The sequence below is a fragment of the Truncatella angustata genome (assembly GCF_020726525.1).
Source record: "Truncatella angustata strain MPI-SDFR-AT-0073 chromosome Unknown BKA67scaffold_3, whole genome shotgun sequence".
NCBI classification, from domain to species: Eukaryota; Fungi; Ascomycota; class Sordariomycetes; order Amphisphaeriales; family Sporocadaceae; genus Truncatella; species Truncatella angustata.
Genome location: NW_025763383.1, coordinates 1,925,510 through 1,952,270, shown reverse-complemented (window position 1 = coordinate 1,952,270; position 26,761 = coordinate 1,925,510). Strand labels below are relative to the sequence as shown.

The 26,761-nt window shown below is 49.1% G+C and overlaps 5 protein-coding genes across 5 annotated transcripts; 4 read left to right on the top strand and 1 right to left on the bottom strand.

The window, feature by feature from the left end:
- Positions 1-3,785: 3,785 nt before the first annotated feature.
- On the bottom strand, positions 3,786-4,610 carry BKA67DRAFT_657455 (haloacid dehalogenase; the record flags this gene model as incomplete). The annotated part of the gene is made up of 1 exon (XM_046107118.1): positions 3,786-4,610. One exon carries the CDS (start codon positions 4,608-4,610, stop codon positions 3,786-3,788), a length of 825 nt encoding a protein of 274 aa, XP_045959787.1.
- Positions 4,611-5,407: 797 nt separating this feature from the next.
- On the top strand, positions 5,408-7,332 carry BKA67DRAFT_560966 (uncharacterized protein). The gene is made up of 4 exons (XM_046102496.1): positions 5,408-6,078; positions 6,152-6,885; positions 6,943-7,167; positions 7,223-7,332. Exons 1-3 carry the CDS (start codon positions 5,502-5,504, stop codon positions 7,042-7,044), a joined length of 1,413 nt encoding a protein of 470 aa, XP_045959786.1. The 5' UTR covers positions 5,408-5,501; the 3' UTR covers positions 7,045-7,167; positions 7,223-7,332.
- Positions 7,333-14,449: 7,117 nt separating this feature from the next.
- Positions 14,450-18,541, top strand: BKA67DRAFT_516082 (uncharacterized protein; the record flags this gene model as incomplete). The annotated part of the gene is made up of 2 exons (XM_046097781.1): positions 14,450-17,459; positions 17,514-18,541. 2 exons carry the CDS (start codon positions 14,450-14,452, stop codon positions 18,539-18,541), a joined length of 4,038 nt encoding a protein of 1,345 aa, XP_045959785.1.
- A 2,978-nt stretch (positions 18,542-21,519) lies between these two features.
- On the top strand, positions 21,520-22,469 carry BKA67DRAFT_515833 (uncharacterized protein; the record flags this gene model as incomplete). The annotated part of the gene is made up of 2 exons (XM_046097757.1): positions 21,520-21,832; positions 21,892-22,469. The coding sequence occupies 2 exons, from the start codon at positions 21,520-21,522 to the stop codon at positions 22,467-22,469; spliced, it is 891 nt and encodes a 296-aa protein (XP_045959784.1).
- A 1,952-nt stretch (positions 22,470-24,421) lies between these two features.
- BKA67DRAFT_514917 (glutamate-5-semialdehyde dehydrogenase) lies at positions 24,422-25,904 on the top strand (the record flags this gene model as incomplete). Its single annotated transcript, XM_046097681.1, has 3 exons — positions 24,422-24,722; positions 24,799-24,960; positions 25,018-25,904. 3 exons carry the CDS (start codon positions 24,422-24,424, stop codon positions 25,902-25,904), a joined length of 1,350 nt encoding a protein of 449 aa, XP_045959783.1.
- Between the last annotated feature and the right edge of the window lie 857 nt (positions 25,905-26,761).

The window sequence follows — 26,761 nt, the reverse complement described above, 5'->3', positions numbered from 1 at the left end:
ATCGCTGTGCTGTGTTGTGCTATGCTGTGATGGGCTTGTGCTTCGCGGTTAACTGCTTGCTTAGTGGAGTGTTGCCGGTGTGATATGCAATACACAGTAATGGTATTAGAAGGAAGCAAGTTCAACGGGCGGCAAAGGTGTTTCCGTATCGCTGAACTGATTCGGCCAACGGCGAGGCAAATTGTTGTCGTTGTGTGGATTAGTCTAGAGGATGGTCGCGAGCGCCAAATAAAAAGGCGAAAGAACTTTGAGCCCGTTTCCCTAGGACTATTTTTGAGGTGAGGGGGGGGGGGGGGCAGTGAAAGTGGCAGCTTTGGCCCTTTTGGGGGGGGGGGGGGGGGGTGGCAGTGAGTACAAGTGTGGACTTCTTCTCTGCTCTCCGATGCTAGCACTGCTTCTACTCTGGCTCTGCTCCCGTTCCAAGTAAGTCAAGTCAGCTTTATTACTGTGGGAGAGCACGGAGTAGTCCAGGTCCAAATTGTGGTGCGGTGCCAGGTTTAAAGTTCCAGATGATTTTTTGTAACTTGGGAGGAATTGGGACTCCATTCTCCAAGGCACAAGTCAAGGCTCATGGTTCAAAGGCCCCGAAGCCCAAGACGGCAGCGTAAGGTACCTAGACCAGGTTGAGCCTTGACTTAGAGCCTGGACAACTATTGGCAGGTAACTGGTTACTTACTCTGGATAGTGGACGCTGCTACTGCACAGTGGTTGAAGTGGAGTTTGAAGGGGAGGGGGAAGATGGTCGACGGCTAGAGCCCGCGGGTCTGTGTGTTGACATTGAGTGGGGAACTATCCTTCGGCGGGTCCAAGCTTCAAGAATTCATCCTACCTGGCTGCCTGGGCAGTCTGGTCCGTCGGTCTACTCAAGTACCTAAGGTGCCTAGCGTGTTTCCGTAGCTTGTAAGTCGACGAGCCATCACAGGTATTGTACTACCTTAGTTGTTATGTACTTGGGTAAACAGACACATAACAGTATACCCTGGACGATCTGCAAAGATAGCCACGAAGAATACGTGATGTTAAGTGTTGCATCTCGAACACTTGGAGGGCATGACAGCAACATCCCACCATAGATGCGTGGGATCACACCTTGGGTGGTCTGTGTCTCACAGTCCAGATTTTCTCTGGAGCAATGTTCGGATTCAATCGACAAATACACGTATGCAAGCAAGTGGAGAGAGCTTCAAGGGCAAACGAATGATCTGGGTCGGGAATATAGTAACTATAGATCATGCAGTAATCAGTTCACGAAGGCTAAAGCAACCACATGAGCTTAATGCTCTGTTTTGTCCTTCGCATCCGGTTGCGTCAAAACTCTCGCAAGAATGGGCCTCGTGAAGTACTGTGCGTTCTACTTCAGCCAGCGAGGAAGGAGGTTGTCAAACGTGTTGCACGTGCTTTCAGAGAAACGTGAGCATTGCATATCCCACGCATTCCATATCCCACGCATTTCATAATCCCACGCGTTTTCTCCAAGTTGACCGACAAGGTTCGCCCGGGAGCGCACGTTGAAGAAGGAACATCTCGGAATATGTTCTAAAGATGTTAAATGAGGTCAAACGATGAAAAAGAACGACGCCAAGGTCATCGCATTTGTTCTTTCAATCGTAATGCACCAACCACCGCTCAAGCGAAAGTTTATATTACCTGCAATAAGGCAGTGAAAACATGAGCCGTTCTGATACTTCGGTCGACGTCGACGTTATCGGAAAGCAAACCTCATGGTAGTGCATCCTCCAATGCCTATCTATCAGTAGACGCGCACAAACTCATGTCTGAACAAGGGGTGACACATCGACCTTCACTTTGTGACTTGTTAATATATTCTACAAGTTCAACCTCACTTAGAGTTTCACTCCGGGGGAAACTTTACTTTCGTACCCATGCGCAGAATGTACTGTACGTCTATGAAAGGATAGTGTTACGACAAACATTAGCACCCTATTCTCGAACTTCCCTTCGGTCGAATGAAGCTCCCAAGGGCATCCTTCCGGCCTTTGCCAGGTTCAGAGTGGGCATTAGAGCACCGCAAAATGCCTATGATTCCCATATGGCGAGCGAAGCATTGCTGCACTCTTACGCCGAAGCGGGAAAAGCTGACCTTCCTTACTCACTGGTGAAGACTGCCCGACCGTAATTTCTCATCACCCAACTCACTGCCAACCCGGCCAAGCAACAGCAATCAGTACTTCAACGCTCAAAAGGCAAAGACAAATGCGTAGCTCCCCACGCCGCACTCTGGACAAAGTACGTCTCTACTCCGCCAATGCAAGCGGCAAGAACTACAGTGTGAAGGGTGTGGTCGCTGGGGCGGGGAAAGCTTCCAGAATCCACTGCGGCGTTCAACCCATGTTTAATCTAGACATCCACGATCTCGGGAATTGCAGCCAACCCTGCAAACTCGCTTGCACTTCCAAAGTCCATCGCAACATTGGGTAACCAAGACTCATTAGTATCAAGACTGAACTAGTTCCAAATCTTTTATCTTTCTTTCTTCTTTTCTATTTTACTGGGCGGTCAACGAAAAGAACCTTGGCGGCTGTCTGTAAGTGCAGGCTGCTCAACTTGCAGTGCTGTTGTCGGTACTGCCAAGCCTGCCTCCCTCAGAGGCTAGGTCACAAGTCGTAATTATTGAAGAAGGCTCAAGCGTCAAGGCTTTGACCTCATATGAGCATTATTATTTTCCTCTGTGGATTGTTGCCATCGGATTGATTGCTTTATTCCGCTTACGATTACTCACTTTTTCCAGGGCTTTGCAGATAATTGTGGCACGATAACACTACTCCGAGATCACCATCACACGATAGCGAATCGATGGCCTAGAAGCTTTCCGAGCCGTTGGCGCCACTCATGTTTGTCTCATGGCCAAGGGCCAGCAACATTGTCGCATGTAAATGTGTCCGCCTTTACATATCAGAGAAAGCGATCTACTACAATTAAGCCGAGGTCTTCATTATAATGATACCGACGAGGACCGTGTTAATTAACTGCTGTGTTAAGGTGATGCCGAGTACCCGATCGGGTCGGACTTTGCACTGCTTCTAGCCATGCGGCTATGTTGCTATCTATATTGAAGCACTTTCGGACTGACGCGTGCTTACCGGGGGCTGATACGAGGCTTGACTGCTGAAGTAGGGGTGGTCTTGACGGTTTCTTCGAACCTTGATGCAACCCTGATACTAGCATCCGGCCCGCTGTCTGCGGGTGAACCGCCCATTCTTGCATGCGTCTGGACCGCTCTACAACCTCCCGATACGCATGTGGCAGAAAGCAGTGCTGCAGGTCACCAAAAGCGGGCTTGCCATGTCATCCACACTGGCTATGATACGATAGTTTGTGTATAAATTTCATTACCGTCAGGCCTACAGGAAAAGTAAACTATCGCCAATTTTAAAAACGAAATATCGGGCAATATGGTTGGTTGGTTGGTTGGTTGTTGGTGGAGATATATTCCGGATGCACGGTTAGCGTCATAACCATCTGCCCTAGCTGCTTCACCCCTTTGGACCAAACTCATTGGCACAACTGTTTTCTACAGTATATGATCCGTATATCTGTCAAGCCATACTCGGCTCGGATTCACCCTATAATTAATCACCTCTGGCAGCTTAGATGATGCACAAACACAAGTTAATTTGAATCACAATCGCATAAGTTACTTTTTACATACGATATTATGAATCCACCTTGGATAGGATAGGTTGTTCCAGCAATGCGATTTTGTGGTACTCGCTTCGTTATCTGGCTGTAGATAATTCCATTTTCTCGAAACCATTCAACAACAGTTATGCTTTTTCTGCAACGCCCAATCTCCTGGCCACTTCTTCGAACCCCCCTTCACCCTCGTCCACCCACATATCCACCCATTGTCTCGCCTCCTCGATAGCGTCTAATGGGAAAGCTTCCTCTTGCGGTCTCACCACATAGATGGTGCGGAACCCTTGATTCTTTGCTGCCCGGAGATCCCCAAGGTGGGAAGCCACTAGAGCGCATTCCTTAGGCTGGTAACCTATCTTCTCTGCCGCGCCCAGATAGACTGAAGGATGTGGTTTATATACCTTGAACATCCACGATGACACCAGATGCTGAAACGGTAGATTGCCAAAATCCTTGAGATCCTGCAGCAACTCTATGTTGCTGTTGGATAGCGTGGAAGTCTCGTATTTAGTGTTGAGGAGTGCTAATCCCTCCGAGGAGTCAGACCATGGCACGAGACGATGCCAGACCAAACTTAAATCCTTGACCTCCTCATCGTTGAAGGCGTCCTGGATTTCCCAATCCCCGAGAAGCTCGATCAAACTGTCGAGGTGATGGGTATCGATGTCTTTCGGTTCGGACTCTTCGGGGACAAACGACTTGGTGAATTTACCGTAACTGTCTCTCCATTTCTGGGCGAACTTGGCCCAGTCTCTATGGGTCAAGCCTCTCAGACGCTGATGCGATATTTGCGTAGAGGATCCTAGAGAGTTGGCCTTTGCCTGCCCTCTGCTGATGAGCTCGTCGGTTACGGATGAGCGCCAGTCAACAACTGTCCCGAACACATCGAAAAAGATGACCTTGGTCTCCCCGAACCGTGAGAGACCCCCAACTATGGGATCAACTTCACCCATGTTATGAAGTAATCAGCTGTGCGATAGTATCTCTTCGCAGTCAGAAATGATATGGACAAACAAACAAAAAATTCCGAGAGGGCAACACATTGTGGGAAGCTCTGTTTTGCACCTCGGATGAAGCCGATGCGGGGTAATACCTTCTGGGCAACGGTTCTGGCGTCATATTCTTTATAGTTATTGCGAGTACTGTCGTGAGGCCATCAAGCCAAAAGCTAATACTCTGGAGAAACTTTGTTATGGTTGCACACGATGCCCGATTGCGCGCGTGGGGCTGTATAATCTCAAACACAGCTAGTGGATTCGCATCAGTGCCATGCCGGTCAGCGATGTAATGGCAACAAACATCCATGACTGCTCGAGAAATACTGCTACAGACTACAGCACTGATTCTCGCTCAAATGTTATAATAGTCAGTCACAGTATGCATATCTCGATAGGTATCTCGTGTCGTCAGGGCGAGTCTCCATGGACAGGGGGAGGATCATTCTTCCATCACTTTGAAAAACATGGAACTCCAAATGAGCCGCCGAGATTATACCGCGTCCAATAGGTAAAAGAACATTGGCGTATGTATGTTTGGAGCGCCAAGAAGTTCATGCTTTTAATCATGTATCTGGAGGCGTGGTATTATCATTTGTCGTTATAAGTTATATTTTAGTCTAGCTTAATATCTTCACATTTCTCTCATGGAGGTGTCTAGCCACAATGCTTAGCGGTGGCGTTTCCATCCAATCAGGGACTTGAGGTTCACTTTCAACTTTTGCTTCAAAGTGCTCTCAATATCGCATTTCTTGGTTTATTTGAGATGCACCTTGAGGAAGTGTAACGATCCTGAAGGCGCATGATCGTCCTAGAGTACCAGATAATACACGTAACTTTCACCAAGTTATGATGCTGTACGCAATAATTCAGAATTTGCAATTCTTTTTCTACGCTAAAGGAGCTGGAGCCACAAGTGAAAAGCGCTTTTGGTCCGACACCTTCGTCAGCTTGTCAAGTTATCTCACGGTCGATTTTTACGTCACAAACAAAACAGACGCGATAGGGCTGCAATCAATCATGCCACGCCTACTGTTCCAGAGGCATCCGGCTAACGCGCACCATATCGGCGGACCCGTCCCCTTCCTCAACCCGACGAAAGCATATGTAGAAACAGAAAAAGGCATCGTTCAGACTACGGCCAGCTCCACAGATGAAAGCGCCAAGCCGGGCAACAATGGGACGGCCAGTGGAAAGGCCGACGCTGTGCCGGGCGTATACTACCATTTGTGGAGGTCACGCGACAACCGCAAGGGCCGCCATGCTGTGATAGTGCGACCAGACGATCAAACGGACAAGCATAACGCCGTATCGCACCCAGATGCATCGAAGTCGATTAAGGAAGTCCTGCGCGGGCTTGGCAAGATGCTCGTGAGATACCCTTTCTGGGATGTGAGCTACGATGTTGCCGTGCTATTTACTATTGGTGAGCTTTCTCACCCATTATGGCTGTTTAACTTGATGGCCATTTCGGCATGAGTCTGACTGGCACTAAAAAGGGTCCATTGTATGGGTGTTCAATGGCTTTTTCGTCTGGCTTCCCTTGTATGCCCCTTCCACAGAGTTTAGTGGCGAGGTGGACTTAGGTGGTGGCATTACAGCGTTCATCGGTGCGACAATCTTCGAGATCGGTTCCGTGCTACTCATGTTTGAGGCTGTGAATGAAAATCGAACGCAATGCTTCGGCTGGGCGCTCGAGGAGGTTTTGGAGAGCCGAGGAACCGTAAGACTTCATCCGGACCCTGATGGATGCACCCATCATCACTCGGAAAAGAGGTCGTTAATCGCGCGTCAAGTTGCTGGAGGCAACACCGATAGAGAATGGGAATGGTGTCCCACGTGGGAGGAATTGAACACTCATTATCTCCATGAAATCGGTTTCCTGGCTTGTCTGTCCCAGTTCACAGGGGCCACAATATTCTGGATTGCGGGCCTCACAGGCCTCCCGCCCATCTATGCCAACCTGTCTATACCTGCGGCAAACGGGGTTTACTGGCTACCCCAAGTGGTTGGCGGTACCGGTTTTATCATCTCTGGCTACCTTTTCATGTTGGAGACGCAGCCGAACTGGTGGAGGCCCGCGTTCGGGACTCTTGGGTGGCATATCGGTTTCTGGAATCTTCTCGGAGCCATAGGCTTCACTCTTTGTGGCGCCTTGGGCTTTGCGAGCGGAAACGAAACAGCTGCTTATGCTTCTACTCTGTTTACCTATATCGGGTCCTGGGCCTTCTTGGTAAGTTACTCACGTGAATAATTTTGTCCTTTCCTTACTAACCAACACTCAACCCAGCTTGGAAGTGTCATACAATGGTATGAGAGTCTGGACAAATTCCCCATTGCTGTGAAAAAAGGAAAATTTGGAAAAGCTGGCAATCTAGAAGAGAAGTCGTAAGGCAGAAGCAGTCCAAAATCTAGCGCTTTGATCGTCTGTTTTCAATTTAGCTGGGCCCCTCGGCAAGATTCAGAATAAAACATAATTACCAAATATCCAGTCCCCCACAGGTTCTCTACTTCGGTAATACTGCCGCCTTCCTATAATACTGTGCTTCGCTTACAATAGTTGTGTCAAGCAGAGACCAATAGAAGTGCAGTACAGTTCAGTTGGGCTTGAAACATGTAGGTGCCTTCACGAATACCAGTCACAAGTTGTTAACTGCAAAAAAAAAAAAAAAAAAAAAAAAAGGAAAGCCGAATTTACCAGTCGTACTGCTGCATCGTTTAAAGACTGGTGGCATCTTCTGCTCACCATGGTTCTCGGTTGTAATCTCCTTTGGGACTATTCCCGTCAGTGTATCGTGCATTAAGACTTAGGAAGTTCTAATTAGGAGACAGCGGACACTAATTACTGGCTGTCAGTATACCCTTCGCTACATGGCTGGCTATTGCGAGTTTTGTCTCCTCGAAATCAATCTTAGATAGGACACTATGCCCGCATACTAAGCCTTGAGGTGTATGTCCCGATATCAGTGCTTGCTGACAGAAATTTTAGGGATATCAGAACAGCCACGGCACCGTTCCCATCTACGTAGTGTCAAGGTGCGATATCTACTCACGGCAACCATTCTAACCATCTCGGTCGTGTTGACATTGCCTGATCTGAAGAGTCGAAAGTTGAATAGACTGGCTTGTATAGTTATTTACTCTGTTGTCAGTCTTGTCAGAAGCTGAATTTACAACTTATTCCTTCTCCAGGTACTTATCTAAACACCTGCACGTCAACAGTTTATACAACCACGACTGCCACAAGCTATATCATCAGTACCGTAACAAGCATCACCGACGCCAACATAATGAGTGACTGATGAGATTAAGACCTTGTCGGCAGTATCAACGGACACGGTGACTGCTTCTGCCCTGACATACGCAGCAGCGGCCGACGCTGTAAGCGTGATTGAGTATATCACTCATGCCCCAGAAAAGCGAGGTATCAAGACAACCTCATTTTCAAAGAGAAAATTCGGCATCCCTGCGTCAGCTTGTCTAAAAAGTACATCGCAGTGACATATGCATTTCTTGCATTTCCTCCTCTCACTATGACGAGCATGACAGTCGCAAGCGTCAACCCGGATACCATCCGCGTTGCGGTCACGACCACAACAAATTCATTGATGACATTGTACTACACTCCAACATCCACCCTAGTGAGTTTGGGTACGTATTTAAATACGTTTTAATAACGACTGACATACTTTACGAGTAAGACTGTTACCTCGCCCCTACGTTAATTGGTTTCAACTGCCCAACCCCCACTCTTGACCTCTCCTGCGGCCACTAGGGTGCTTAGTCTGCATATCACATCTCTCCATTCGGTGCAAATATTGACTGGGTGCATTCACAATCTAATAATTACCACCTATCCTCTAAACCTATTACTCCAGTCACTTCGGACGTCCCTGGATATGCCGGTGGAGCCAGCATTCCTTTCCTATACTCGGCATCACCATTCAACTTTTATGGATAAGCGCGAACTGCAACATTACATTCAACCACCCAATTGTTTCTATGCCGCATAGGCCGGTACCTTACCTTCTAGACTTCCAAAGTGAACGATATCGTTTTGGTCTGGGTTGGCCAATCCGCCTACTCTGGGTTGGATTCTTGCGAACGCGTTGCTGGACGTGACCTCATTATCCCGAGATTGGTGTGGACTCAGGTGAGGGTGGCAGTACCGTCGGCACTTATTCCGTGATAAAGGGAGCAAGCATTCCCACCAAGGTCTTATTTAGGCATGACGGGTCATTCGGCCTCAATATCAAGGCCGCTGCACCGGATGGTACAGTTGCGCTGAGCGCGAGCAGCTCGGCAAGCGACTACCTCGTCGATTATCGTTGTGGTAGAGCCAGAGCCTTGGGCACTGGCTTGTGCGGCATATGGCGCCGAGCCGTGAGTACGCTCGTTAGCATCTAGACAGCAGTTGGTCCACTAATGTAGCATTTCCGTCTATGTCAGTAATGAATGAGTAGCTGGTAGTGGACACGGCCTATTCAGGTAATCATACCCAATTTTAGCAGGGTGCTAGAATAATAATAATAATAATAATAATAACAAACTATGTGTAACAGCGGACATTCGATATGGTCTTGATCATCAGTTAGAGATATCAAGGGCAACGGACTTCGCGCCCATCGAGAGAGAGAGTGACGGTGTCGCGCTGCAAGTGAGACCCCTGGCACCGACAATATGATGGTAGAGACAATTTGTTAACAATATGAAAGTAAATTTGTGGTTATTTTCGATAGCCATAAATATGAACAAAGCCCGGCGTATGCCGACGTAGATATGACAAGTTCTCTCTTCCGAATCAGAGAGCAGTTTACAATGGGGGCAAACTCCGCCTTCGATTTTCGATGTTGGCGACAATCTATTTCATGGTACAAGATGTCGTGTCCACCGCTGCATTTTGTGTTTTCAGTGGAATATGACTCGTCTCCGAGACAGATCTTATGTGGCGGAACATATGGTTCCGCATCTCTTCCGTTGTCTCTGGCGACGAAAGCTCGATGTTACAAAGAGTGGGAAGTGGCTAGCATGACGACTTCAACGCAAGTGACAAGACCACTTTGAAGAGGAGCAGTACGTAATGACTGTACAACAGGAGTTGAACTCTCCTCCGCACGCGTCTTCCTGCGTAGGTATTGTATGTCCAGAAATATATTATTGGATAGTGGCAGGTTCTTTCCCTCCTAAGAGTCAACCCTTGACAAACGTCGTGTGAACAAACGTAACGTGGCAATATCTGATTCATGCTTCATGTCCTAGTAAGTACTCTCCGAGAGAGTCATAGCCAAAGTCAAAGCTCAAGTCGGCAGGACTAATGGCTATACATGCATGCTGCAAAGGATTGGGGTAACGAATTTGCCGTAGCAGTCACCTAAAGCCGGCAATGCCCATATATAGGGCTCAGAAAATCTGGTGTAGCGGCTTATGCAGCAAGAGTCGGATAGCTGCAGTAGCGGCTCGCAATGCACTGTTCTCTTCCGGCAAGCTGTGCGAATAATTAGTAGGGTGATCTACCGAGACAGCCAAGCTCTTGATCTTGATGAAATAGTCCTCGACGGACAACTTCTGCAGCTCGTCGTTAGTGAAGGCCCAAGTCACAAGACAAGGGTCAAGAAAGACATTTGTTCAACGATTCTCTGGCTCTTGGTCGGATCCGTGGGACATTTGAATCGGAAACAAAAACCTCGTGGCCACGCGGCTTACGGACAGAATCGGTGGTCCGTCATTTACATTCTACAGGATCAGTACCAAACTCCGGATAATCTTGGTCGCCATTGGAACAAAGTAACTCTTCAACCGTAAGCGACCCTCCAAGACGGCTATTGGTTGAGGCTATTCATATTTGGCGCGACTCTAGGGCCACGGGCCGTATGCGGCACATACATAAATTAGTTCTAGTCTAGTCTAGTGGACTAAACGTGGGTCTTCCGAGCTCTTGTTCTTTTTGGTGGCCTTTTGGCTGATTACCTCGCGTGTCGCTTCGAACTTGGGACGGCGAGAGATCACATCCCATGGCGAAAGAACATTGTAGCCAGGGTCGTCACGGTTGAACCAGGATCATACGGAACTGGCCAGACGAGAGCAAATAACCGCGGCAGGACACGCGCCCTTTCCTAGCGTGTTTTCCGGATGGTTCCGGCGTCCCAACATTGCGGTAGGCACAATAACATGCGAACCCGAGATTGTCATGATGTGGTAGTGCCACCTCGACCAGTTACTATCCCTCCAATGTGACATTCAATCGTGATAGCCAGTACACAGAGATTCCAGGTTCGCTTATAGGGCATAGCGGCTGTAACATGGAGTAGGTTCAGGCGGAATATTCATAGAAGGTGTCTACGCGATAGTAGTGTCGCTGTCAATGATCTGCAAAAGAACCTCTCCATCAGGAATATACTATGGTAATAAGCGTCCTCCTCTTCTCACCTGAAGTTGGCAATAAGCCCCCAACAAGCGCAGCCCCACACTTTCCGTCAAGCTGGGACGGTGGGTCCTAGGCAGGTTTGTGCAATGTCTGTTATTGGGTGTCTTCGGGTCGGAGATACCCTCATATTAACGCGTGAAAATGAAGCTGGGAATATCAAGGGCTCGTCCCTGTCGGCTGTGAGACTTGCTGACTGATTGTAATCGTGGGGGTGTTATAGCTATCTCCGTTATCAACGATGATTAACATGCAGTCTTACTACTTCGTATACTTACCGTTCATCGACAGTGCCCTGGCGCTAGACCTGCGGGACACAGACGCTTTGAATGGTCTGTGAACTCCATGCAAATGCAGTTGACCCAGCCGGCAATCCGGGGGGCTTCAGGCTCCGTAGATTCGAAGCTGAGCATATTTGACTTGCTTGCATGCATATTCGCGTATCGGGTGTTTGCATCGGCTGGACTCGCAGCTTTGGATTAATGAACGACGAAAAGTACTCTCGGTAAGAAATCACTGACTGGGGGTTATATCACTGACATGCATGCCGTAACGAGTATCACCACAAAAAGTGTGATGAACTGGTGTGATGATGCTAGTCGTAAATTAAAATGGCTCTCCGACTGGGGCCCGAACCGCGGCCTGTAAATTGATACTTTGGATGGGAGTTGGAGAAGACTTGTAGCCTCGTTGCCATGCCTGCATGCTGCAAGTCGATGGAACCGGGCAGCAACTTCGGCCACGCAGCCAAGGTCGAGAGACTAACATTGGCGCATCACCCGGTAGGTGACATTGGTCTTCCTTCTTGTGATTGTCGTAACCTGCAAGGAAATATCGTGTCGCATCATGTGCCCACATAAAACTGGGAAAACCACGAATCCTCATCGACCAAGTCGGAAATAATATGCTTTAGGGCCAAATTTACAAGGTCGATACGGCATGAAATTACCTGGTGATGTGACGAGAGAGTTTGCTACGCCCATGATGGTGGCTTGAGCCGGATGTTTTAAACATTTTAGCAGGAGCCTCAATATCGTTGGGCTCACCTACCGAAAGCGCCTTCTTGGCCAAATATTGTACATAGGCGTCTTGACAAGACTGATACCATGTGTTTGACAATCCTAATCATGAAGGGTGTACCACAGGGTGCCCTCTTCAACACGAGCATATGTGCATGTGAGAGGTTGAGTCCTCACACACATCAACTTTCCATTGCGACCACTCGTAAATAATCCCATTACCTTGAGTCCAACAATGAACATCTCTTTCAGGTGAGCGAATGTCAATTTTTGGCGGGGATTTGGGCTACCAATTGGGCGTACTGTTAAGTGATCGACAAGGGAGAAATTGCAGGCCCCGATCTGCTAGACGTTCACTATTCGATATCACACTAACATCTCGACGAAGATGGCTTAGTTTTCGGTCTCTACCAAGCCCGAAAACCCCTCTTGCCCTTTTGGAGTTCTGAGATTGTGTTCTCTCTTTATTATTGCTTCCATGGATCCACCCCCTGACCAAGTTCCCACAAAAACGCTTTACTATGTACTTACCACAGTATTAGCATGCAGGTCTAGCTGCGCGCTAGTTAGAAGTCAAAGCCTGGCCGCTGGGTCCTCATTCAACTGGTTGGTTCGATGGTTGTTTTGCGTTTTTAATGAGCCTTGGACGTTGATGAATATTTTGCAACCTGCTTGTCCTTTCGTTCTAACCTTTTCATCGACCTCAAGTTTCCATACAACTCTCCAAGGATAGGCTCGGACCATGCGCGGTTATAGCCACTATATTTAGGCCCCGCTAGAAACCGTCCCATCAGAAAGCATGGTGCTTGCTCTCCTGAAATTCAGGGTCCCCCTAACCTTTCAATCCTTGTACCTGCGTATTCCAACGACTCGGGAACGTTTCACCCTGATAATCTTGCACGTATTGAGGCAACACAGCTGCTGTGGTACGGCTCTGGTTCTGATTGTCCTCGTCGTCTCCCTTCAATTGACCAACTCCTTCGCAGGAGTTTGGCACATGCTTGAACAATGATTCGTGTCGGTCCTGCCGCGGGGATATGCATGAGACCATCCTAGGGTAGCATTGTAATTCTGCAAGGCACAGTGACAGATGCAACTTAGGTGCATTCTACAGGGACAGCCCCACGCTCTTTCGAACAATCGTGTCTACCGGTTAGTGTTACTGTATATCCTTGCTCCCCGTGCTCGCTGTGCATCGTAGATATGTGTACGTTAATCATAGATCCCGGCATTGTTCATCAACCATGAGGTCGAAGTGGGTAATACCACATCTAGCGCTGTGCTGGGGTTCCTTTTTTTCTGCTTTGACCACTGCTTGAACTCGCGAGATCCGCCGTTTTATCCCTTCTTGAATGCTCTCAGAGCTCCCATGTACGTCGACGTCCGTCCTTCTTTGGTACACGTTTTTTTTTTCCATGACGCGACTGTGGAATTCAAGCCTGGGGATCCCTTTCCAGCTTCACACATCTATCCCCACTAAAGAGTGCTCACTGGTCTGAGCCGTTGACAACATCCCAGCTGTCCATACAAGCTGTTGGTCTAAGCCTCACGGAGTTCTTCCATCTTTCTCTTTCCATGTAATTTCATTGGGTGAGTAGTAAAATTCCTCTAGTCGTTTTCCAAACATCATCCGGGGCGTCTCCCATGGACTTTCCGAACATCAACTCTCGGTACGCATAATGTTGATTTCATGCTGACTCGGTCTTTGCCACATAGTCTTCCATATTCCTTTTTCTCGCCGATGCTTTAACATTGTTACATATCACATTGTGGTCAATGCTTTCTGAGCAACCAGCCCGCGCTCGAACAATCCCCTTCCTAGATACGAGCAAATGCCTGTCGGCGCATGAACAGGAATTTGCGAAGCCCAACTCTACAAACATGTATCACCGGATGTTCGTTGTGTCTCGGGAACGTTGAAAGTTTGCGGGCCGGCTCTAGTGGGAACAACTTAGACGTTCAACTATAACACAGATCCTCGATTACTTTGTGCTCTGGACAAGTGAGTTCAACTTCCGCTTGAAAGCAGCGCAATCCCTATGTTCGTAAGAGATTCGCAATGCTTATGCGTTTCTGAGTGCGCAATGCTGACTGTGGGGCCAGTCCCTTATATACACAGGGGCTATCTAGGTGTTCAGCGCTATAGCCAGACATTAACCCCGGTCTATAACTGCAGGGGTGAACGCAGTCGACCATCACTGATCGCGGGACTTGCTTTCAGGCCCGTTTTCTACATCTCGCCGTGGACTCGTCAGGTTTCATATCGCACTGGACACATTCTATGCATGCCCTCCGGCAAAGAGACAATTTGTGGTGTAGAGTGCAGGACTCCATTCTCGGACACGAAAGCGAACGCCATGAACGGGTGGGAAACTGAGCCAGAGGATGTGCTGGGCAGTGCTGCTGCGGCTTCACTGCCTACACCATTCGACACGCCATACAGGACACCATCTAGGGGCTCGAGGCGATCGCGGAGGTCAGGAACACCAACCGAAGTTAACTCATCGCCTCCTCCACCATTACCGTCAGAAAGAACAGACAAGCAATCGAAGCGTGGTTCAAGGGACGTGATCATGGACGAATCCGTTAGCATACTAGATCCTCGCCGTTTCACGCCAACACTCCATGCGAGCCTGGTTTCAGAAATTCTTACTTTGCGAAGAGATCAGGAGGAGAAACTCAAGTTCATCGAAAGCCTAGAGGCGACGCTTCACACCGCGCGAGAGGAACAAGAGTCTTTACAGGATAGTCTTCTAAACACGGCGAAAGAGAGTAGGTCATTGAAGCGTCAACTAGCTTTACTTGAAGGGGGCACTTCTTCAGCTCTAGGAGAGTTGGTACGTGAGCGTGATGAGGCCACTGAGGCCATTACGGATGCGAAGAGGCGCCTTGAGGTCGCCCAGAAGAAGGTCCGTAGTCAAGAGGAAGATTCGGAAAAAGTGCATGATCTTTGGGCAAAAGAAAAGGATGAGTGGCAGCAAGAACGCCGAAAATACGAAAGGAGGCTACACGCAGCCGATACGCGGCTTAAGGCTATACTTGAGGAAGTAGCGCACTTTCAGGCTGCACAAGCCAATAGCCACCAAAGTGAGGCTGACGGTGATGATGGCGCGAGAGACTACGATGGCGCCAGTGTCAGGACAATGAGTCTGACAAATAGCTTACGATACTCTGTTATTCCCAACAAGACAACTGGGCAAAGTCTTGCAGACGAGCTCAATTTTGAAGACGACGATGAGTATGAGACTGACCCCGATGGCCGGCAGAGTGTCATGTCGAATGCACGACACATACGAACCCAGAGTCGAGAGAGTGTACTTTCAAAGACAGGGCCCAGATCACACCGCCGTAATATGAGCAGTGATAGCCAGATGCGGCCAGGAAGTGTTGCTCGTGGACGGTTTATGAACCAAACCGTCCTTGATAGGCTTGAAGGCGGGATCCGTGAAGATGATGAGTACCCTCCTGCTCCGAAACGCGAGTACAAAGATACCGGGGTACAGTTCTCTCCTCCGCCGTCACCAAAGTTAGTACCCGTGAAGCCAGCAACGCCAGAGCCCGCTGCCAAGTTCGAGAAATCTCCCGATTTCGAAAGTTCCCCCCGGAGCGAATGGGAAGCGAATCAAAGCAGGAAGCGAGTGCATATAAACAGGCCTGCGCCGATTGAACCACCCAGCCTGGCCAAATTGATGGTCTCCACCGGCTCACAAACGCCAACTGAGCCTATCAGTCCTCCGAGAACACCTTCGATTCCATTGCAGGTCGTCTCATTACCGACTGTTGAGGTCAAACCCGCTGCACACGAGATGGTCAGCTCAAGCACACAGACTGACATACCTCCACCTCTCGATCGCCCCAAGCCGGCCGAGCCACTCCTTATCCCCAGCATCAGTGTCCATCCCCCGACGTCCCGGCCTACGACACCCCGAAACCATCGCTTGCCACAGTACGTCAAGGACTTTGGCTGCCAAGTATCCATTATAGACCCAAAACCGACAAAGTCTGCGGGCATCCAAACTGACGAGATTCGTGTTGACACACGCCTCGACAAACTCCCACCGCATCTGCATCCTTCGGCAATATCATCTCGTCCTGTGTCGCCAAATGTGGTAATAACAAATGCCGAGGACAAGAGTTTCACACCTGTCCCTGGACACGTACCACCTCGTAACCCCAGGCGGCTGACGACCAGACGAAGCTTCACTTCCGAATTACCCTCGTCACCACCTGCTTCCCCTGGTGTGACAGACATTGATACTCGTGATGCGTACCCTGGGAACAACGATGATGGACCCTTGTCAGGCCAGAAAGCACCGATGAGACGACCACATCGTATAAGCAGCCTATTTGCTGGATTTGATGCCGCAAGTTCGGACGAAGCGGACGATCTGGCTGATGGCGATGGCAGTGATTCCGAATTCCGCACTGCTCTGTCTGCTCCGCAATCCAAGCCAGGGACACACAAACAGCGAGACTCCAACGCAACAACGTCGACAATTGACCAGGCTCCTGCGATATTGAGACAAGCGCGGAATTCCATCAAACAGATGGGGGGCGTCGCTGATATTTACGGCAGTTCCGGTGTAGGACGAGGGAGAGATGCACATACGCGCAAGCCTTCTGCAGGCAAGGCCATGGCATCCCGGGTTGGTGCAATGCGCAAATCAGCCATGATCCAAAGCGGCATCGCATCTCATCAAGGGCGCTCTCGGAGCCCAAGTCTATCAAGGAACCCACCTTTCCCTATACCTACTAGGGCAAGCTCGCGCCAGCCTGCCTTCAATATCAGCAATCCTAGCGAAGGGTCACAGAGTCCTACGCGAACGGGCGAGCCGTGGCATCGACGAGGCATGAGAAACGGAATCTACCGAACTAGTAGCATACGTAAATCGCGTTCCGCTGCGCCAGTACCTAGAAGCTCTAGGAATCGTAGACAGGCCAGCCGCTCACCACCACCAATGTCGCCTTCCGAAGAAACACCAGAGAGCCCTGGACTGCCCCCTTTGCCAACCAACGACATAACTACACCGCGACGTGATTATAGAGCTCCGCGGTATCGAAGCCATCGCTCCGTGCCATCGACAACAACCGCTAATACTGAGAACACGAATCAGGAATCTGTTGGTAGCTCTCAACCGGCTTCCACTGTTGTTGACGCCATCGCACAGACCATGGTCGGAGAGTGGATGTTTAAATATGTTAGAAGACGGAAGTCTTTTGGAATGGCCGACACGACAAAAGGCGAGGAAAACAGTAATGACCGACATAAGAGATGGGTGTGGCTGGCACCTTATGAGAGGGCCATTCTGTGGAGCAGTAAGCAGCCATCATCTGGTAGTGCTTTGATGGGCAAGTCGGGCCGAAAGTGTAAGTCCATACTCGTCCCGTGCCGTGTTAGCAGATCCTAACTAGTTATTATAGTGACCATTCAATCGGTCTTGGATGTCAAGGACGACAATGCCCCTCCCAAGGGAGCCGGCCACGTCTTCAACAGGTCCATTTTGATCTTGACACCTCAGCGGGCGCTGAAGTTTACAGCATTAAACGCGGAAAGACACTATCTTTGGCTTACGGCTTTGGCTTTCTTAGCTCACTCCCAGCAAGCGGTTCCTGATATGATCTCGCCAGCAGCACCGCCGCCAGTAGGCCCGACAGCTTCCAAATTGGCGCCGAGCAGCTTTGGTCCACCGCCAGCCAAGTCGCGAAAACCAATACGGGACTCGATCATGCTAAAAAAGAACAAGGGTCCAGCAGCGCCACATGGCGATACAGTGCATTCCAATCGTCTCGAGGAAGCATTCTCGTTCAAGCCGGACGACTTCAACGCCGCGCTGAGCCACCAACGTGAGCTCTCGAGAGATGTAGCCGAACCGCCATTCATCCCTCGCTTTCACGAAAAGTCTTCAGAGCGAGTGCACGAGCGCGCTAACCAGGCAGTTGTACACGGGCGTAAGAGAAGCAATACTGGCGGACGCGCTGCTCCGCCTCTATCATTCCGCGGCTTCTCTTCACCCATCCAGAGTTCACATCACAACTCAACCAATAGCACAGCTGGAAACAGCGTGATTACTACTGGTTCGTCCGAGGTGTACCAACCTTCCAGCAATGGACACTCCTGGGGGCCCATGAGCACCGTCGGCTCTCAACGGACATCTGAAGCTTCATCTCGGCCTGGCAACAACTTCTTCGAGGCCATCGGCACGGTGCGCATGGAGGCTTTCATCAGCCCTCTGGCCTTCCCGAGCTTTGATGAATATCCAGATGAGCACGATGAGCTTAGGTATAGGGCCCGTAGACGTAGCAAGGATGCTCGCCGCCGCCGCAGCCGAAGCAGGCGTCGGGATAGCTTCAATTCCCGAACCACACGCACAACAAATGATTACTATGGAGGAAGTAGGACAGGAGGGGAGGAGGATTATTTCAGGGACGACCCTTTCAAGGGGTTCTGATTTGATGGATTGTAAGCAAGCAAGCGTTGAGATACCCTGATACCCACAGTGTTTCGCGAGTCTACGAGGACTACCGGTGAATTTTTTTTTCTTTTTCGTTTCTTTTTACTCTCCTTTCTTTCTTTCTTTCTTTCTTCCGAACCTTGTATAGGGGTTGGTGTTCAGGAGCATGGCAGCCACAGGCGGCGTTGATTTCGCGGACTGCTGTGGTCTGCTACGTCGCACTCGCTCAATTTCTTTGTTTGTCAAATAGTTGTCTTTCTCGAAGGCATGATTGTTACCTCGGGTCATGAGGATTCTCTGTATCGGGGGACGGGGACGGCTGGAAAGATACCTAAAGGTGCCTATGGGTTAGTCGCAAGACCACGGTTTGTGGGGACTTTTTTATATAGCAATTTGGTCTATATAGGACCTTTCTAAATGTATATAGTAATTTTCAAAAGATCTGATGGCATACGCGTGTGCACAGTCATTTGCGGTCACAACAGTGACGGACGTCAGCATCATGGACGCACGGTATTTTACTTGCTATGGATCGTGTCTGCTAGCTCATGCAAGCTGTGAATTGAAATGAGCAGTCATGCAACATAAACATCTGGCCTTGTGTTTACATCTGTACAGATAGACACCCTATTTATCTCGTATACTACTACTTACCCCCTCTCGTGGTAAGCTCCAAAGTCGCCAGGTTTACCCAGTGACTTCGGACTGTTATAGCCGTCGTGAACCCACCCATCACTTGCAATCATGCACTGGAGCGCTGGGGCTCTAAAGCCTGTCCCCCATGCTGCGGGGCTCTGCGGGTACTCCCGTCCGCTGGCAGAATCGAAATCGAGCCTCGCTGCCGCCCCTCCAGTAAATCCGGCGCAATCACCTGCCCCGCGTCATTGCGACGAATTTATCTAACCGTGCCCACCCACTTTCGCACGCACCCCCTTTTGCACGCCGATCTTCCGACGCGTCAACAACACCACGCTTTTCTTGTAAATGCTAGAACTCAACCAATTGTAATCCTATCGATCTGATATTTTCAATATGGGTAAACTAAATGAACGCGATGTAGCAGAAGCAATTAGTTTGGTTCGAAACGGCGAAACGATAACGCGCGTAGCCAAAGCTTTCGGTATCGTACGGTCTACTTTGTCGCGACGACTTAACGGGTCGTAACCACATTCCTTAGCCCACGAAACGTCAAAGAACCTATCTGAATTGCAAGAAATGGAGCTTGAGTAATGGATTTTACATGAGGAATTGTGTAGACGCGCTCCGGGCTCGAATATGGTGCGACAAATAGCGGCTAATATCATGACTAGTATCGGCGAAATCGACGATACGGTTACCCCTGGATACAATTGGGTATATAAGTTCTTTAGCCGCCACCCATACTTGAAGACTAAGGTTGGACGTGTAATTGACGTTGAGAGGGTCAAAGGCATTGAAAAACAGACCGTAAAGGACTTTTACACGTATATATCACAGGTTAAAGACACTTATAAGATCCTACCAAAGGACATCTATAATATGGATGAAACAGGTGTACAAGAAGCCGAACAAAGTCAAGGCACAGTCATCGGGACGTCTAGGTCACGTCGTTCACGCGTTGCGAAAAACCTAGCAACTGGATGGATGTCAGTTATCCATAGTATCAACGCTATCGGGTTGAAAACAACGAATACGTATATACTAAGAGGAACAACACTACAAGCACAATGGTTACCTGAGGATCTTAAGGAAGCTAAGTATATAGCGACCCCTAAAGGCTGGACCAACTTAGCAGTGGCGCTATCATGGTTGTTAGAGGTCTTCGAGCTAGAAACCAGACCACAAGAGTCCCTAGACTGCCTAAACCCATAGAGGATGCTCCTCCTCGATGGCCATAGTACTCATGTTATACCCGGGTTCATGTTAAGGGCATTTAGGAAGAGGATTGCCTTGATATACCTACCAGTATACACAAGCGAAGCGCTCTAACCACTTGACAAGACGGTCTTCTCATCGTTAAAGTCCCACTACTATAGGCTAATAAGCCTATATCGTGGTATTTAAGCTACTGGGCCCGTTAACAAGCAACGGATGCTTGAAGCTTATGATAAAGCTTATGCCCTTGCTTTTACGAAACAAATTATCGAAAGCGGCTGGGCCAAAACGGGTATTTACCCCTTAAATGAATTAATGGTATTAGGTGACCCTAAGTTCTTCCCACCATTACCTAACACTTAACCTACAACACCACAAAACGAGTCAGATCTAGCTGAAATTGGTCTGTTTACTCCTTATAATAGTAAGGACCTTCGACTTTAAATTAAGGACGTTACCATCAATCAGTCGCAAACTTCTAGAGACGTAAGGGAGTTGCTTGGGAAATGTGCTAAGTCACTTGACATAGCGCTCGTAGAACTAGCAATAACACGTCAAGCAAACCTCGATTTGCAAGCTAAACTAGATAATCACAAGCCTGATAAACGTCAAACAGTTAGAAAAGACCCGAATAAGGTCTTTGCTAGTGTTACAGAGATTAGACCAGCGCAAGACAAGCTGAAAAGGAAGATGCCTGAGCTATAACGCAATGAACAAGTCCCTATTGACTCGTTCCTCGAAATACAACCTTCCACGCGAAAGCGGACACGTAAATAACCTAGAGATAGTTTATTTGAATTGATTTCATGGTGTTATGGCTGGCAGTTGTTGTATCTATCTATCAGTGTGTTTGAGGAAACGTCGGTAAATCGGCGTGCAAAAGGGGGTGCGTGCGAAAGTGGGTGGGCACGGTTACCTGGTCAAGAAAGAGAGAGCCAAGCGTCACTCTCGTATAAAAGAGAACAGCTTATCATACAAACTATTCGTATACGACACACTACAATACTGCACTGCATTATTTCAACTTACCTAGTCACCACAACGGCAATTGGACACACGCCCTTGTCCCAGTCGAGCTTTGCCTCTACACTAATTGCCCATCGCGAGCTGTCCCAGGGGCCATGGAACCCTCAGCGGAGAGCCCAGAGGCCTTGCAGGCACGCCATCGCAAGGAGCAGCGGGATCTACAATCGCGGATCACGAGCAAGAAGAAGAACGCGACGAAGAAGACGCGCAAGGGCGTCAACGACGAATGCGCCGAGCTCGAGAGACAACTGAAGGGGAAGCAAGAGCAGGAACTGGCCGCGCTGAACGGGGAGACCGTCCAGGATGAGCTGGAGGAGGAGCCCGAGATAGATGCTGTGGCGGACAAGCTGCGGGATACCTCGATACCGGACGTGTCGAGCAATAACAGGGAGGCGGCCGAGAAGGGGGGTTGGAGGAAGAGGAAGAAGAAGCACAGACACAAGCACAAACACAAACACAAATACAAGGGGCTGGCAAGAAGCGTAATCGCCAGCAGGAGCGCATGGCGCGGCGTCGGGCAGAGCAGGAAGCTGAGGCCGAGGCTGCTGAAAACGAGGCAAAGAACATGACAGACCACCGAGCGATAGAGAAGACATATCTCTTGAAAGAGTTCAAGGCGAACAATCTGGTCGAGAAGGAGATCCAGCCCGACGGGCACTGTTTGTTCTCCGCGATCGCAGATCAGTTGTCGCAACGAGACATACCTTTGGGAGGAGAGCAGGGCCAGCCGCCATACAAAGTGGTCCGAAGGAGAGCTACAGACCATATGCAAAGGCACAGGGACGATTTCGCGCCATTTTTAGAAGACAACTTCGAGGACTACGTGAAGAAGATCCGGGATACGGCTGAATGGGGCGGACAACTGGAGTTGAAAGCCCTTGCAGATGTTTATGGCGTCGAGATCAAGGTTGTCCAGGACGGGCGAACAGAGACCATTGAGCCAGGTGGCAGTGCGCCGGGGGAAAGGCCCAGGATTTGGCTCGCATACTATAGGCATGGGTACGGACTGGGAGAGCATTACAACTCCTTGAGGAAAGCCACTTGAGCATGCAAGGCATGCAATTATAGACCTGCAGCATGCGTGGCTGTGAAACCACAAATCCATGTCAAAGATTCCTTTGGGATTTATCTTGAAACCGCCCAAGGACATGTTGGAGTGTCGCTGAGAATAACCCATAACCCATGAGTACCTAGTTCAATGCTCCTATGGACGCCCCGAGCTGCAAGCCATCAAGATATGACCTGACGTGATCCAAACATGACACCTTAACGCTACCTGTTACGTTAGCAGAATGCTCACAGTGTTTGCAAATCAAAGCTGCAACAACAATTGAAGAGGCAGAATCTTTAGTATACGTGGGTATTTGAAATAAAGTGAAAACTATTGTCGGCCGCGCCAGGTTGCGGAGAGAAGTCACAAGACCTGGGGGGAAGAAGTTCCAAGTCAAAGCACAGCTCATCAGAGGCGACTGAAGAAACAGATTGGGGCAGGCAAAAGCCATGACCGCCAACAAGGGGAAGACTATTATGGCAGACAATTGGAGGGTCATTACGGCGAACTCTTTCAAGACAAATTCATCCCGAGAGTCGCAGATATTCAGCTAGAAAAAATATACTTTGACAACCCACTATCTCCCTCTCTAGGCTACCCACTGGAAACAGTCAAACGATCACCGACTTGCTGGCCTGAATCTGACAATGAAGAGCGACAAGGTTCCTCAGGCGAAGGTGTGGCGCCTGCCGGAGTATCATCAACTCTTTACACTCAATTACAGAAACGGGAAAGACACGACCGCCTCTACACCATACTACGATGAATACCAGGAATTAGGACGTGAAACAACGGAGTAATTTTCACTCGTCCAATCAACAGTGAAAGACAAACATCGCAAGTCGCACAAAGCGAAAGGGGAAGATCACGAAAACCACAGCTCCAGAACGCACGCTTATAATAACCAACCGGACAAGGAGCTCAGCGGAAATGAATCGCGTGGGTTGACAGAAGAATCATTGGCCATTTCCTTCCCAACATATCGCCAGTTGTCTTTTGATAATTACCATGATGCCAGTATGAAAGAAGAACAAGATCCCTTGCTTGCCTTAGGTCACACCGCACCATACCATATTAGTCATCAAATAGTGGAAGAGGCGTCTTTGAGTTGCTTCCTCGAAGCTGATTATTTGTATTGCAAGATCCTAGTATTATAAGAGAAGGAGTAGTTCATGCCAACTTTTCGAATTTATTTGCTGCGCCAGAATCTTGTAATCGTCCTTGAGCACCAGGGAGGCCCACAAGATATACAGAGGCTGAGAAGTATTACATGAAAGAGGTACTAGAATAGAGAATGACACACTTCGACACGGACTCACCGGCAGTCTACAGCACCATGAGTAACCTTGGTAAACTGTTGTTCCTGTAAAGAAGCGAGCATCTTTAGAGGTAAAATAACGAGAGAGTATACCGACAGTAACGACGCAAACAGGGAAAGGGATGAGCAGCACCCAATCGTTTTTCCCCCTTCGTTGTCTTCTTTTCCATTTCATTACACCTTCTTTCTGCAAATTTAACGGTACAATGTAAATGATGGACATCAGTCTGATCAGATAATAGGGGTTCTGAAAGGGCCAAATCGTCGTACGCAAGTGTGGGTCTCTTTACAGGGCCGAGTCTCTCAGCGGCGGGAGACAAACTCCGCGAAGCAGTATAGGCACGTGAATACAGAAGATGGGCTTCGACAAGTGCATTCAGCGTCAAGAGCTTCACAGATTATTAATTTTGTCTTTCCCTATCGAATAATATCTCGAAACGACTTTTGAGCACGTATTTCGGTTTCCGAAGCAAATAAGTTGGTGGCATCTGCGCGCCCTGGAACTTATTAAAGGGCTAAATCAGGCACTGCGGTTCTCGGAGGCGCCCCAAAATTCTGTCTTTCACCGGGGCAAATCGTCCATAACCTCATAGCACTTGTATCTTCAAAACGCGAGCACAACCTCAATATGTCATTGACAAACGCTTCTCCGGTGGACGCTGCACAGTCAGCCAAGAGTGCATCCCACATTCTTGCAACGCTGCCTGCATCGGCACGAAATGAAGCACTGACAGCGATCCACTCCGGCCTCACGGCGGCGCGGGACGAGATCCTGGCAGCCAATGCCCGGGATCTCGAGCTCGCCCGCCAAGCAGCATCGAATGGAGAGCTGAGCCAAAGCTTGGTGGCTCGATTGGATTTGAACAAGAAGGGAAAGTGGGAGGATATGTTGAAGGGCATCCTGGATGTTCGAGATCTAGAGGACCCTGGTGAGTCATCTTGCACGTCAGGAGAGTGGTTTTGCGTATTCAGGCAGGGAAAGGCAGTACGCTAACAGGAATGCAGTTGGCAAGGTCACGTTGAGGACGAAACTCGATGATAACCTGGAGTTAGAGCGAGTCACTTGCCCAATTGGTGTCTTGCTCATCATCTTCGAGGCGCGTCCTGAGGTCATTGCCAATATTGCCTCGTTGGCAGTCAAGTCCGGCAACGCCGCAATCCTGAAGGGTGAGATTCAAGGAATCTAATTGTCACAAATTTTTGATCATTAATGAATTACTATAGGTGGAAAGGAATCCACAGAATCCTTCATTGCCATCTCCAAGGTCATCTCAGAAGCGCTAGAGAAGACCCAAGTTCCTAACGGCGCTGTTCAATTGGTCACAACAAGGGATGTCATCCCACAACTTCTTGACTTGGATAAGTATATCGATCTGGTCATTCCGCGGGGAGGTAACGAACTTGTGCGGTATATCAAGTCATCGACGAAGATTCCTGTTCTAGGTCACGCAGATGGATTGTGCTCCATCTTCCTAGAGCAATCAGCTGATCCCAAGATGGCGGCCGGCGTGATTGTCGACTCGAAGACTACCTATCCCGCAGCATGCAACAGCCTGGAGACCTTGTTGGTACAAGAAAGCGCCTTGGAGACACTTTTGCCTGCAGCGGCGGAAGCACTCATCGCAAAGGGTGTCACATTACACTGTGATGCTAAGAGCAAGGCCGCACTTGCGAACAAGCTCTCCTCGACTGATTCTGCCAACGTTGTGGATGCGAAGGAGGTTGATTACGACACCGAGTTTCTATCGTTGGATCTGGCCGTCAAGGCAGTGAGCGACATCGAGGAAGCTATTGTGCATATCAACACACATGGCTCCAAGCACACAGATGCTATCCTCACCTCGTCTTCGGATCTTGCCGAGCGATTCATGTCGAGCGTGGACGCAGCAGGCGTTTACTGGAACGCACCTACGCGCCTCGCTGATGGTATGAGATACGGGTTTGGAACTGAGGTCGGAATTAGCACCAACAAAATCCATTCTCGTGGACCAGTCGGCTTGGAGGGTTTGATGATCTACAAGTACAAGATCCGTGGCGCTGGTCAACTTACCGCAAACTATGGAGAAGGCGAAGGCCAGAAGCGGTTCAAGCACGAGAGTTTGCCCTTCTAAGCTACCGTTTGAACAATGATTGGCTTCTTATGTGTGCCATATCTGGATTTTTACACCAACGTGACATAGACGAGGGCTACAGAAAGATATTCACATGTTCGCAGATCATAAAAGCGAAGAGCCAGTTCCGTCGCCGATAGTAGCGATCGGTTCCGCGATAATATCCCATAACCCCTTTTCGTATCGAACGATGCCTCCTTCTTCCCTCAGTCCTAAGTTTTGCATGAGCCGTGCATGCGATTTGTTATTGGCATCCAATCCCAGTACCAATGGTCCGGTCAATGTAGCATCCTTGCCTAGCTATAACAAGGCAATGGTAATGACTAAATCGTCAGACAGGTTCACCGAGTGCTTAAACATATGACAACGGAGTTTGTGGTAATATCCGTGGCAACCATACACGATTCATATAAGCATTTACAAATATCATTCCCGGAGGGTGGCATGGAAATGTTTAAGAGAGTACATGACTTTGTGTGGATAAACACTTCCGGGCTAGTACTTCGGTGTGGGAAAACATGCACGCAGTCCCTGGAACACTGTTGCTTGCCAGTAAACATAGCCTGGTGCTTGCCAACCTGTCTGTTCTCCCACTGCAACAGCAGTAGTTTGCAACAGATGAGCTGCCGGTCCGACAGATGTCTCTAACTAGCTAAGGTTCTCTACCTTTGCGCAGTGTGGTGGACATTCGCCCGACGCAGCAATGTAGATATATGTGCTGATCCAGGGACGTGCTTGTCATCGAATCGTCGTGGTTCCTCTGCCGATGTCGCCAATGTTGTTGAGAAGATTAGCTCAAAAACAAATCAAGGCTGATACGGGGATATCTGAACCGCGCAAAATCGCTCTTATACTGC

Coding starts and splice junctions, on each gene's coding strand:
- BKA67DRAFT_560966 (XM_046102496.1), top strand. CDS start 5,502: ATGATGCTGTACGCAATAATTCAGAATTTGCAATTCTTTTTCTACGCT. Junction 6,079..6,151: donor TGCCGTGCTATTTACTATTG/GTGAGCTTTCTC, acceptor GGCACTAAAAAG/GGTCCATTGTATGGGTGTTC. Junction 6,886..6,942: donor TCGGGTCCTGGGCCTTCTTG/GTAAGTTACTCA, acceptor CACTCAACCCAG/CTTGGAAGTGTCATACAATG.